Source organism: Anomaloglossus baeobatrachus, chromosome 1 (assembly GCF_048569485.1).
Source record: "Anomaloglossus baeobatrachus isolate aAnoBae1 chromosome 1, aAnoBae1.hap1, whole genome shotgun sequence".
Classification (NCBI taxonomy): Eukaryota; Metazoa; Chordata; class Amphibia; order Anura; family Aromobatidae; genus Anomaloglossus; species Anomaloglossus baeobatrachus.
In genome coordinates this window covers 644,668,074-644,680,385 of record NC_134353.1, presented here as the reverse complement: position 1 = coordinate 644,680,385, position 12,312 = coordinate 644,668,074, and the positions used below count along the sequence as shown (strand labels likewise).

The window sequence follows — 12,312 nt, the reverse complement described above, 5'->3', positions numbered from 1 at the left end:
AGCTGTACGTTCTCTCTATGGGTCTGGAGGTCCGGAGAGAAGATAAGGATGTCATCCAGATAAACTACGACACAGACGTAGAGGAGGTCCCGGAATATGTCGTTCACCAATTCTTGGAAGACTGCTGGTGCGTTACACAGGCCGAAGGGCATCACGCAGTATTCATAGTGCCCATCGCGAGTATTAAACGCGGTCTTCCATTCGTCCCCAGAGCGGATACGAACTAGGTTGTAGGCACCCCGAAGATCCAGCTTGGTGAACACACGGGCTCCTCTGAGCCGGTCGAACAATTCGGGGATGAGCGGCAGAGGGTACTTGTTTTTGACGGTGATCTGATTTAGACCCCGGTAGTCGATGCATGGGCGTAGGTCACCCTCTTTCTTCTTCACGAAGAAGAAGCCTGCTCCCGCAGGAGAGGAGGATCTCCGGATGAATCCTTTTGCCAGGCGCTCTGTGATGTAGGTAGACATGGCCCTGGTTTCGGCCGGAGACAACGGATATATCCGTCCTCGAGGTGGTGTTGTCCCTGGGAGCAGGTCGATGGCACAATCGTAGGGACGGTGTGGCGGAAGTACCTCAGACTCCTTCTTGTCAAAAACGTCTGCGAAGGACCAATAGGCCGAGGGCAGTTCCGGTAGGTTCTCTGGAACCGGAGGTCGTCGGATAGGTTGTATGGACTTCAGACACTTCTCATGACAAGCAGAACCCCATCGGGTGATTTCGCCAGTACCCCAGCTGACTGATGGTTCGTGTGTCCGCAACCAGGGAAGTCCCAGCAGGATCTGGTGGGACATGTGTGGAAGGACGTAGAGAGTGATGTTCTCGGTGTGCAGGGCACCGATACGCAGTTCGACCGGTCTGGTGACCCAGGAGATGGTATCAGAGAGGGGTCTCCCATCCACAGAGGCAATCACTAGGGGCTTCTCGAGTAGAGTAACAGGCAGCTGGTACTTGTCCACCGTGGCCTGCTGGATGAAATTGCCTGCTGCTCCAGAGTCGAGGTATGCCTCAGCCGTGAAGCGCGTCTCTCCCGTTGACACTTGCACAGTCCACATAACCGGGTCTGAGAGAGTCCCAGCACCTAGGGTGGCCTCTCCTACCAACCCTAGGCTTTGGAGTTTCCCGGCCTTTCCGGACAGGAGCGTAGGAGGTGAGTGTCCTCTCCGCAGTAAAAGCAGAGACCCTTGGCGAGCCGCTCTGCTCGACGTTGTTCAGATTGCCGTACTCGGTCGATCTGCATGGGCTCGTGGACGGGAATCCCAGCTGTTGATGACTGCGATACGGAGGGCTTCTGTGGAGGAGGGGAATGTCGTACCGGACGTCTCTCCCGAGACAGCTCTTTGGAGCGCTCCTGAAAACGAATGTCCACTCGAGTTGCTAGGGCAATCAGGCCATCTAGGGTGGAGGGCACGTCACGACCCGCCAACTCATCTTTGATGCGACTCGAGAGTCCTTCCCAGAAGGCGGCTGTTAGGGCCTCATTATTCCACCCGAGTTCAGAAGCCAACGTGCGGAAACGGATGGCGTATTGGCCCACCGTCAGTGTTCCTTGACGTAAGCGGAGGAGGGATGAAGCAGACGCAGAGGCGCGTCCCGGCTCGTCAAAGGTGCTGCGGAAGGCCTGCAGGAACTCTTGAAGATCCTTGGTCATAGGGTCCTCCTTCTCCCACAACGGGTTCATCCACGCCAGTGCCTCGCCCTCCAGGTGAGACATGATGAAGGCGACCTTGGCTTGGTCGGAGGCAAACAGATGTGGCAGCTGCGTGAAGTGGAGGGAGCATTGGTTTATAAACCCCCTGCAAGTCTTGGGATCTCCGGCGTACCGGGGTGGTGAGGCCAAACGCAGTCTGGAAGCATCCGAAGAAGCGGCCACGGGAGCGGGGGACGTGGCTTGACTAGTGGCGGCTTGGGATGTTGTAGACGTGACTGCCGCTTGTAGCATGGTCAGGCGGGTGTCCACGGAAGTCATGAAGTTCAGCATGCGGGTCTGGACTTCACGCTGGCGTTGGAGTTCCTCTTGCAAGGCCGCTAGTGCTGCAGCGGGATCCATGGCCTGATCTTACTGTCACGGCCAGGTGTACGGGCAGGCCCAGGAGGTGGATCCACTGGACCGAACTCCTAGATGGTAGGAAAGAGTCCGGCAGCTGGAACACTAGAAACAGCAGAACAGTCCTTGCACACGGGAATAGCGGAGAAGTCCCTGGGACCACGGAGTTATGGGTGGTAGTCCGGGTGACGCAGCTCAGGTTCGGAAGCCGAGATGATGTCAGGCGGGGTCCGGAACCTTGGGAGCAAGATGACGGGTCACCGCAGGGATCCGAGATGGTGCGGACTGTCAGGATGGCAGAAGGACAGCGTTCGGGGTTCAGGATACGGCAGACTGGATGGCGAGGCAAGCACGGCTCTACAAAGAGAGATAGGTGAGTACATGCACTGAAACACCAGGAGACCTGACTCCTAGCTTAGGGAACACGAAGATCAGGCCCCGCCCCCTTGGACAATACACCCCTTTATACCCTGTACCTGATTAGCCTCATTACCTGTTAATGGACGCTGGCCCTTTAAGAAAGGGTCAGTGACCGCGCGCGCGCCCTAATGCGCATGCGCGCAGCCCGGGTGCCAGAAGCCAGGGAAGGAGGCTGAGAAGAGGACGCAGGGGAGCCGGCCAGGGCCTGGGAAGCCGTCGGGCGCCGCGATCGGGGACCAGGGGGCCTGGGAAGGACGGGGACCGGAGGCTGGAGAGCGGGGAGCGTGGCAGGTGAGCCGGGGAGCGGGGCTGAGGACCCGGGGAGCGGAGCAGAGGACCCGGGGAGGGAAGCCAAGGACCCGGGGAGCGTGACAACATGTACCAGATGTCTACCAGACTATTTGAGTGTAAGATATGAAAAAATGAAATACCGTATTTTGCGCTTTATAAGACGCACCGGATTTTAAGACGCACCCCAAACTTAGACATAAAAAAGGTAAAAAAAAAGTCTTATAATCCGGTGTTCTCTTACCGGAGGGGGGCAGCAGTGGTGGTGAAGCGGGGTCACAGAAGGCAAAGGTTGTGCTGGCAGGCACGGCGGGTCAATGGCAGCGGGGTCCGTGGTGGCAGGTGGCGTCCGGGGTGGCAGGAGCAGGGGGACCCATGGTGGCAGGAGCCGCGTGGCCCATGGTGGTGGAGGCAGCAGCAGCGTCGGCGACGGCGGGTGAGTCATGCAGCAGGCCGGTGCAGTGAGTGTCCCAGTGTCCGCGGTCCTGGTTCAAATAATGGCGCCTGCGCAGACGGAGCTCTCATTCAAGAGCTCCATCTGCGCACGCGCCTGCTGCCATCATTTGAAACTGGGACCGCGGACAAACTGGGTAATCTGCTGCACAGCCGCCCGCCCCGCACACACAGAGTGGCAGCCAGCAGGCTGCCCGCCCACCCTGCGTGCAAGCGGTCGGGTACCTGTGCTTGCGTGCGGGCGGCAGCCATCTGCCACCCGCACAGGCACCCGACCGCCACCCGCACACAGCACCCGGCCGCTGCCCCCCGCACACAGCACCCAGCCGCCGCCCACACACAGCACCCGGCCGCCGGCCACTGCCCGCACACAGCACCCGGCCGCGACCTGCACACAGCACCCAGCCACTGACCGCCGCCCGCACACAGCACCCAGCCGCCGACCGCACACAGCACCCGGCCGCCAGCCACTGCCCACACACAGCACCCGGCCGCTGCCCGCACACAGCACCCATCCGCCGACCGCCGCCCACACACAACACCCAGCCGCCAACCGCCGCCCGCACACAGCACCCGGCTGCCGCCTGCACACAGCACCCGGCCGCCGCCCGCACACAGCATCCGGCCACCGGCCGCAGCCCGCACACAGCACCCGACTGCCGCCCACACGCAGCCACGGGTACCCGGGTGCCACCGCACGCAAGCACAGGTACCCGGCCGCTTGCACGCAGCCACAGGCACCCGGCCGCCCGATCACCGCACAGACAGGACCCCCAGGTACCGCTATATTCGCTTTATAAGACGCACCCCCTATTTTCCTCTCAAATTTTTGGGAGGAAAAGTGAGTCTTATAAAGCGAAAAATACGGTAAATATAAAATAAAAAAATATGAAAATTAATGGAATAATAGTTTAACCTAGTTTAATCAACTCAGGGAATCTTTTCATCTGTATACCCTCTCCGTTCTAAAACCTATTTTTGTATGGTATATTAAAATATTTTTTAACCTTAATAAGATATTTCTGTGAATAAAATATGAATTGTCATTACATTTTTGTTGGTTGGCTCATCTGAGAGAAGCATAATGTAGGGAAAGAGATTCTGAATCTGACAATCTATCACTTATGCGGGCGTCACACGGTACGATATATTGGGCGATATGTCGTCGGGGTCATATCGATAGTGACGCACATCCGGCATTGTCTAATATATCGTAGCGTGTGACAGCTACGTGCGACAGTGAACGAGCAGAAATACTCACCTTCTCGTTCATCGTTGACACGTCGCTCAGTTTCAAAAAATCGTTCCTCCTTCTGCGAGCCGGTTGTTCATAGTTCCCCATGCAGCACACATCGCTCCGTGTGACACCTCGGAAATAACGAACTCAGCTTATCTGCGTCCCACCGGCAATGCGGAAAGAAGGAGGTGGGCAGGATGTTACGCCCCGCTCATCTCCGCCCCTCCGCTTCAATTGACCGGCTGTTGTGTGACGTCGCTGTGACGCCGAACGTCCCTCCCCCTTCAGGAAGTGGATGTTCGCTGCCCACAGCGACGTCGCCCGGGAAGTAAGTACGTGTGACAGGAGGTTAATGACTTTGTGCGCCACGGGCAACTAATTGCCCGTGACGCACAAACGACGGGGGCAGGTACGATCGATCGTGCAATCGCACGATAGATTGTCTCGTGTGAAGCCCGCATTAGATTACTGAGTGCAGCCATTCTTACACAATCCCAATTTTTGTATTTAGTCTTGTAGCAGAGCTGAGAGAGCTGTCCCGCCCACACCAGGCTCTCTATAGAGATACATTGATAGTGAGGCATTAATCACAGCAGGGGGCATGTTGGACTGACCTGTGGCTGACATTGCCCTCTGAGCAATGATAAGGGTCGTGCTGCTTAAAAACATAGCAAATAAACAACAGATCAGACCTTTTCAAGGCAGGCATCCTGAATTTTCTGTGTTAACCCTTGCAGCATGCTAGCTTCAGCGTACATAGCAAAAACCTGCTGACAGATTCATTTTAAGCCATATTATATACTCAAGCATCAAGAAAGGAATCAGCTTACATTACGAATTGGTTTTGCCTCCTCTGTGTCTTTCTTTTTATCTGCAATAAAAAAGCAAACCATAAGTATTTGATCCGGAAACTGTTCTAGTCGGTCAATATGCTTAGTGTATCATGGTAGGACGAACCTCAGGCTCGGCGTTTGGGCTCTGGAAAATACGAGAAAATCAGTCAGATGAGTATTGCGCTCAGCTCGTGTGTGTGATTACCTGCATCCTGCGTGCTACGGGATGTGTTTTTTCAGACCAAGTTTGGCTTACATTCAGGATTGGAAGATGTTTTGTTCATGGAGTATAAAAAAAACCAAAAGAAAAATAAATACTGCCCACACAGGTCCGGAACTGTTTTGCTATGGGCCAAAAGCTATATACTTCCAGAGCTAAGAAAGTCATGGAATCCATAGGGTGTAGGGGCGACATGACAGTCTGGAGGGTAGGGAGTTGATGGGGTTAAATGGTGATATCATAGGAAGGTAGAAGAAGATGATGATTAGTTAGGGAGGGCAGTATGGTGGGAGGAAAAGGAGGAGCTGCATGGATATATAGGAGGAGATGGGAGCCAGTTACCTTCTCTTGCACTTCCTGGACGACAGCTTCCCTCCCACCCTCCCTTCTATTGTGTATTGTTATGTTTATATGCATGTATAATTAGTAACTTTTAAAGAGGCTTTATGTAAAAAAAAAACAAAAAAACAAAAAAAAAATAGTGTGAAAAGAAAAGATTGGGGAAAGTGTGTTGTATAAAAAAAAAACAAAAAACAAAGAACAAAACAGGAAAAAGGAAAGAGTATTTCTTTGTGGATTGTGATGTATACTGTTATTTGGGGATTCTTGTAAGTGGGGTGAGTAAGTTGGTTGGTAAAGTGGGAGTATTTGTGTATTTATATGATGTATATGTGAATGGTCAATATGAATAATGGTGTTTATGTCCTTTGTCACAGCAGCGGGGGTAGGTCTGATCCAGAAGAGCTCTAATGGTTACTGGTGTTTGGATGGAGAGCCATTGGAAAAGGTACAATGGCTCCTGGTTACTGGTGACTTGCAAGTACAAGGTTGTCTGCAGGGTGGAAGTATTGCTCCGTTGGTGATCAATGCCTCATATATGGGTCAGGGTTGTTGCCAAGGGTTATATTTTAAAGAGTTGATGGTTGCCGGGGAGTCATAGGTGGGTACAGTGGCTCAGGTTACAGGTACTCGGAAGCACAGGGTTTGTTTTTTTTTGTCGGGGTAAGGGATTACTCCTTTGGTGAGTATTACCTCATATATATATGGGATCGTTGTTATGGTCAGTGATCCTTTTGCTGACATGGTAATCACAGGAGGAGTCACTAGTTGGGTTTCTGGTTCTGTGCAGGCACGGGGTTCTGCACAGCATGGGGGTTTTGATCCGTAGGTGATTAATACCTCTTATCTCTGAGCTGGTTGCAGCCGGTGATGTTGATACATTAAAGTCGCTAACAGGATTTAAGTTTTGAGTTCACAGTTACTGTTACGCACATGGGGGATTGATCCGTAGGTTATTGATGCCTCATATCTCTGGGCTGGAGGTTTGAGGCCGGGGATGACATGGGGTTGGGGGTGAAGAGTAAGGTGTCGGATTTGAGGCTCAGTTTATAATTGATGCAACTTGGGGGTTTAATCTGTAGGTGATTAATACCTCCGATCTCTGGGTCGGTGTGTTGCGGCCGGGGATCGTGTTCTGGTGGTGGAATATATATACAGTGGCTTCGGTTACAGGGATCTTGGAGGCATGGGGTCCTGCAAGGTTGGGGTATTGATCCGTAGGTGATTAATGCCTCGTATCTCTGGATTGGTGTGTTCCGGTTACATGGATCTTGCAGGCATGGGGTCCTACAAGGTTGGGGTATTGATCCGTAGGTGATTAATGCCTCATATCTCTGGGTCGATGTGTTGCAGCCAGGGTTCGTGTTCTGATGGTGGAATATGGCTTCTGAACAACCGGATTTGCGGCAGGAGTAGGTTTGGTCCAGAGGCGGTTTACTGGATAATGTTATTTGATGGAGGAGTCACTTGCGGAATACAGTGGCTTTGGTTACAGGGATCTTGCAGGCATGGGGTCCTGCAAGGTTGGGGTATTGATCCGTAGGTGATTAATGCCTCGTATCTCTGGGTCGGTGTGTTGCGGCCAGGGATTGTGTTCTGGTGGTGGAGTATGGCTTCTAGACCGGACTTATGGCGGGGGGTAGGTCTGGTCCAGAGGCGGTTTAACGGATAATGTTATTTGATTAGAGAGTCACTTGTAGGATACAGTGGCTCCGGTTACAGGGATCTTGCAGGCATGAGGTCCTGCAAGGTTGGAGTATTGATCCGTAGGTGATTTATCCCTCATCTCCGGCCCGGTGTGTGTTGCGGCCAGGGATCGTGTTTTAGTGGTGGAAGGTGGTTTCTGGACCTGGCCTACCCAGGGTTACGTATTGGATTACGTACTGTATTATTATGGTATTACCTATTTTTAAATGTTGGGGACGCCCGTTGGACGGCGCCCCCTTGTGTGAGTGTGTAAACAATAGGCAATAAAGGGCTGCTGTGGCCAATTCAACCATGTCATAAGCAGTGTCGGTGTGTTAATTATACAAGGTAGGGGGTAATTGGGAGTAATACAGGAATCAACGACCGGACAAATCCCTCCTGGAACTGTCATGTGAGCGGTGTTTGATTTTTAACAAAACATTTTCCAGTGCTGAATGTAAGCCAAATTTGACCCAAAAAAACACATCCCGCAGCTCGCAGGTAATCACGCACACACACATGAGCCGAGTCATGTCATGTCAAGTCATCTGACTGATTTTCTTGAGCCTGAGGTTCGCTCATCTCTAAGCATAACCAGGTGGGGCAATGTATATGAGGCCTCAACCATTTTCTTCATCTTCATGCATTAGTGGGTTTGCACTATTACATCCTAAGAAAGCATTTCCCACTTAGATATTCCTTCCTGGTGGCTCATAAAAAACCCACAAGGCTCTGTATTTTAGTATTATTTAAGAACCATATTGAACTATTATGTAGACACTGTATAATACACTTATATCTACGAATTCTGACTGTATTATATATCTTTTGCAATTAAATAACTACTGATAATATATAAATACATACAAGACTATATAATTCTCCATTTTACTCCATGCAAAAAAATATATATAGTATATATATCAAAAGCATGAAAATCTTCCCATTTCTTAAAGATGTTATCCACTACTTTAACATTGATGGCCTATCCTTAGGAAAGGTCAACAATGTCTGATCTGGGGAGGTACAACAGATGTTCTTGGTGTCGGCGGCATACAGAACTGCACAGTTACGGAGCTGTACAGCACATCTCTGATGACGGAATAGCAGCCGCGGGCGGGTATTGAACAACCACACCTCATTCAAATCAATAAGGGGCGGATGTGCAGTACCCGGGCACGGCCACTATACGGTTGACAGAAATGTGCTGTTCAGCTACAGACCTGGGCAGTCATGGCCAACGTTGACACATAGAACAGCTGTGACACCTCCACCGACATCGATGACCTATCCTAAGGAATATCAAGTTTAAAGTAGGAGACTTTAATATCTACTGCAAAGATGAATGCCATTTATCTGCTTGGCTCTCATGGGTATCCATAATTATTTTTTATTAATGTGCATAAGAAGCCCTTAATAACCCCTGTCTTGTTCCTTAAAGATTCTGATAGATTGCTCTGATGTATATTCTTATCTTAGTAACTGGCCATTAGTGAATTCTGTCTTATTATAACTCCTCATTTCTTGCTGCATACTTCTGGAATGTGCACTAAATATATCCATCAGCTTTTATTCACCAGATGGAGGGAAGACTGCACTTTCCTATACCTGAAGCCAGAGCAAAAAAAAAATATGTATATGCCTTCTAGTATACACCCTATGGGTGACACATGTAGTATATACAGTCACATATATATGGAGCCTAAGTGACTAAATCTTACCTTTCTTGGCCAGCAGCACCCAGTAGATTAAACTAAGAAGTATTAGCAATACAACTATTCCAGCACTTACTCCAATAGCGATCAACCACAAAAATGATCCTGCTGGGGATCAAAAAGACAAATGAAAGGTTTAGAAGAATGTTAAAGTATTGAATTAAAGACAACCTGTCACCAGGTTTTTCCCTTATAACCTGCTGCCACCACCAGTGAGCCCTTTTATACGACATTCCAGAATATGGGCAGATCAACGTATTGTAGTGGGCATGCGCGGGTGGTCTTTCACCTTTACTCGCGCCTGCACATTACAGTACTTTGCTCCGCCCTCATGAGCACAATGGAGGACTCTGTGTGGATGATGCAGGACGCGTCATGCACATGGGGCTGGGAAGGAGGACTGCAATGGAAAGAAGAGAGGAGGCACCGGACCGAGACCAGTGATGCCCATTGGACCAGACAGCTCCATAGGTGAGTATAATAAAGGTCTTTTTTACATTACACAGAGAGGCCTGGGCTCTTATATACAGCATTCTGGAATGCTGTATATAGCGGTTTACTGGTGGTGGCCGTAGCTTATAAGGGAAAAACCTGGTGACAGGTTCCCTTTAAGTTTTACAATGACTTATTCCTGCTTGTTCTTCCTTAATCATAATAATAATGTTTAGAATCCATTATGAAGCTACTTACCTGCTATCACGATGATCTCAATCTGAGGACTCTTTGGTGACAGCAATAAGCGTCCTTTTATCTCTGCTGTATATTGGCAGAAGTAATTTGTAGCTGAAGTGCTATTGGATTTCCTCATATTGATGGTTACTGCTGCTGTTTTCTGATGTTTGTAAGGAGATACACTTATTATTTCATCTGTGGCATTGAGAAAATGGAATTTAGTTCTTTCATACTCTTCAGGAGCTGCACAGTATAGTGTTACATTGCCTCCATCCCGAATCCTACCACTAGGAGGATCTACAAGGAACAGGGGAGGATGTAAGGGATCTGTCAAAGAAAAGAGGAAAAGAAATGTAAAAAACCCTTCTAATCATGTATTGTTATAACATGTCACTATTATCACTTACCGTATATATTTTGTCTATACATTGTTTAATTGGAATGTCTTGTTTTAGGTTAATAAACCTTAGTCTTTTCATAAGTAATAAGAAATTTCTGCAATTTTCTAATATATTTTTTGTGTATTAGATACTTCAAGACTTCTTTTAAATTTTAATGCATTTGTTACTGCTGGACAACCATTTTCAATAGGTAATAAAATAAAAAATATATAATCTTACTTTCCAAAAAAGGCACCATTCTTACAATGTTGGCACCATTTGAAGATACAGTGTCAACATTACAGCCAAAATGCCAGTTCAGGAGAAAAATATGTTTTCTTTTTACATTTATGATGGCCAACTTAATTTTGAAGAAGGGGTTGTCCACTACTTCTTTAACCCTTCTCCCCCCCCCCCCCCCGACCCTGATTTACCTTCCTAGCCATGTCACTTTTTTCAATTCTAACCAGTGCCAGTTTATGGAATGCTTCAATGGATCACAGTGATTCTGAGACTATTTTGTAGAGACATACTTTATCTCATGATAGTGATAAACATAGAAAGTGACACCACTCTAAAAACTGCACCCCTCAAACTGCTCACAAAAACATGCAAGAATGTGCTTCACAGGAAATAAAGCAATGCGGAAGCAAAAAAAATGTAAATTTTTCTTTTTCCACAAAAATATAAATTTAGCCCCAAAATTTATATTTCTACAAGAGTTGCAATTGAAAATGCAGTCCAAATTTTGTTGTTCAATTTCTCCTGAGTAAGCTGATACTCAATATGTTGTGGAAGTCTACTGTTTGGGCACACGGCATGGCTCGGAAGGGAAGGAGCGCCAGTTGACTTATAATTAAATATTTGCTGGAATCTTTCATGTTGTGATTGTAGAGCCCCTTTTGAGCCTAAACAATGGAAAAGCTTCACAAGTGACTCCATTTTTGGAAACTAGACACCTGAAGGAATTTATCTAGTTGTGTGATGAGAACTTTGAAGCCCCAGGTGCTTTACAGTGTTTTATAACGTTGAAGCGTGAAAGTGAAAAATCTAATTTATCCCACAATAATATTATTTTAGCCTTTTAATTTTTTATTTTCACAAGGGTAACAGAAAAAAATTGCAGCATGCATTTGTAGTGGAAAATTACTGTTTAGGTGCATGGCAGGGCTTGGCAGGGCTTGGAAGGAAAGGAGTGCCATTTGACTTTTCGAATTCAAAATTGGCTGGAATCGTCAGCAAACACTGTGTCACGTTTGGAGAGCGCCTGATGTGCCTAAACAGTGGAAACACGCCACAAGTGACCCCATCTTGTAAACTAGACCCCTCCATGAACTTATTTATATGTGTTCTGAGCACCTTGAACCCACAGGTGCTTCACAGAATTTTAAAATGTTGAACATTGACAATGAAACAAGTTTTTTTCCCACAAACTTGTTGCAAGGATAGCAAGAAAAATTATCCCCAAAACTTGCTGTGCAATTTCTCCTGAGTATGTCAATACCCCATATATGGTGGGAAACTATTATTTGGACACACTGCAGAGCTCTAAAACAAAGGAGTGACATTTTGGAACTGAGACTTTAATGTAATGGGCTGTGGGCGCCACATACCAACTGAAGAGCCCGTGATGTGCCTAAACAGTGGAAACCCCCCACAAGAGACCACATTTTGGAAACTATATCCCTCCAGGAACTTATTTAGATGTGCTGTTAGCACTTTTAACCTTCAGGTGTTTCACAACATTTTTCAACATTGAACCATGAAAATAAAGCAAATTTTTTTTCATTTTCACAAGGGTAGCAAGATAAAATAGACCTCAAAACTTGTTCTGCAGCTTCTCTTGAGTATTCCAATACCCCATATGTAGTTGGAAACTATTGTTTGGAAACACTGCTGAGCTCCAAAAGGCAAGATTGATGTTCTTGAGCACAAACTTTGATGGAGTGGTCTACGGGTATCATGACACATTTGCAGAGTCCTTGAGGTGCCAAAATAGTAGCTACTCCCACAAGTGACCAT

General features: G+C 48.1%; 1 protein-coding gene across 5 annotated transcripts in view; it reads right to left on the bottom strand.

Moving 5' to 3' along the window:
* Positions 1 to 12,312, bottom strand: part of LOC142297012 (Fc receptor-like protein 5) — a 67,383-nt gene that overhangs the window by 8,474 nt on the left and 46,597 nt on the right. For 3 of the 5 annotated variants that reach the window (XM_075341256.1, XM_075341224.1, XM_075341232.1), the window contains 4 exons: positions 9,929 to 10,237; positions 9,245 to 9,346; positions 5,276 to 5,316; positions 2,321 to 2,404 (listed from right to left, as the gene is read on the bottom strand). In XM_075341256.1, the coding sequence (XP_075197371.1) occupies positions 2,366 to 2,404; positions 5,276 to 5,316; positions 9,245 to 9,346; positions 9,929 to 10,237 (491 nt within the window). In that variant the 3' untranslated portion in view covers positions 2,321 to 2,365. Of the gene's footprint in view, positions 1 to 2,320; positions 2,405 to 5,275; positions 5,317 to 9,244; positions 9,347 to 9,928; positions 10,238 to 12,312 lie in introns of those variants that run through there. The other 2 variants (XM_075341241.1, XM_075341249.1) reach the window with 2 other exon arrangements.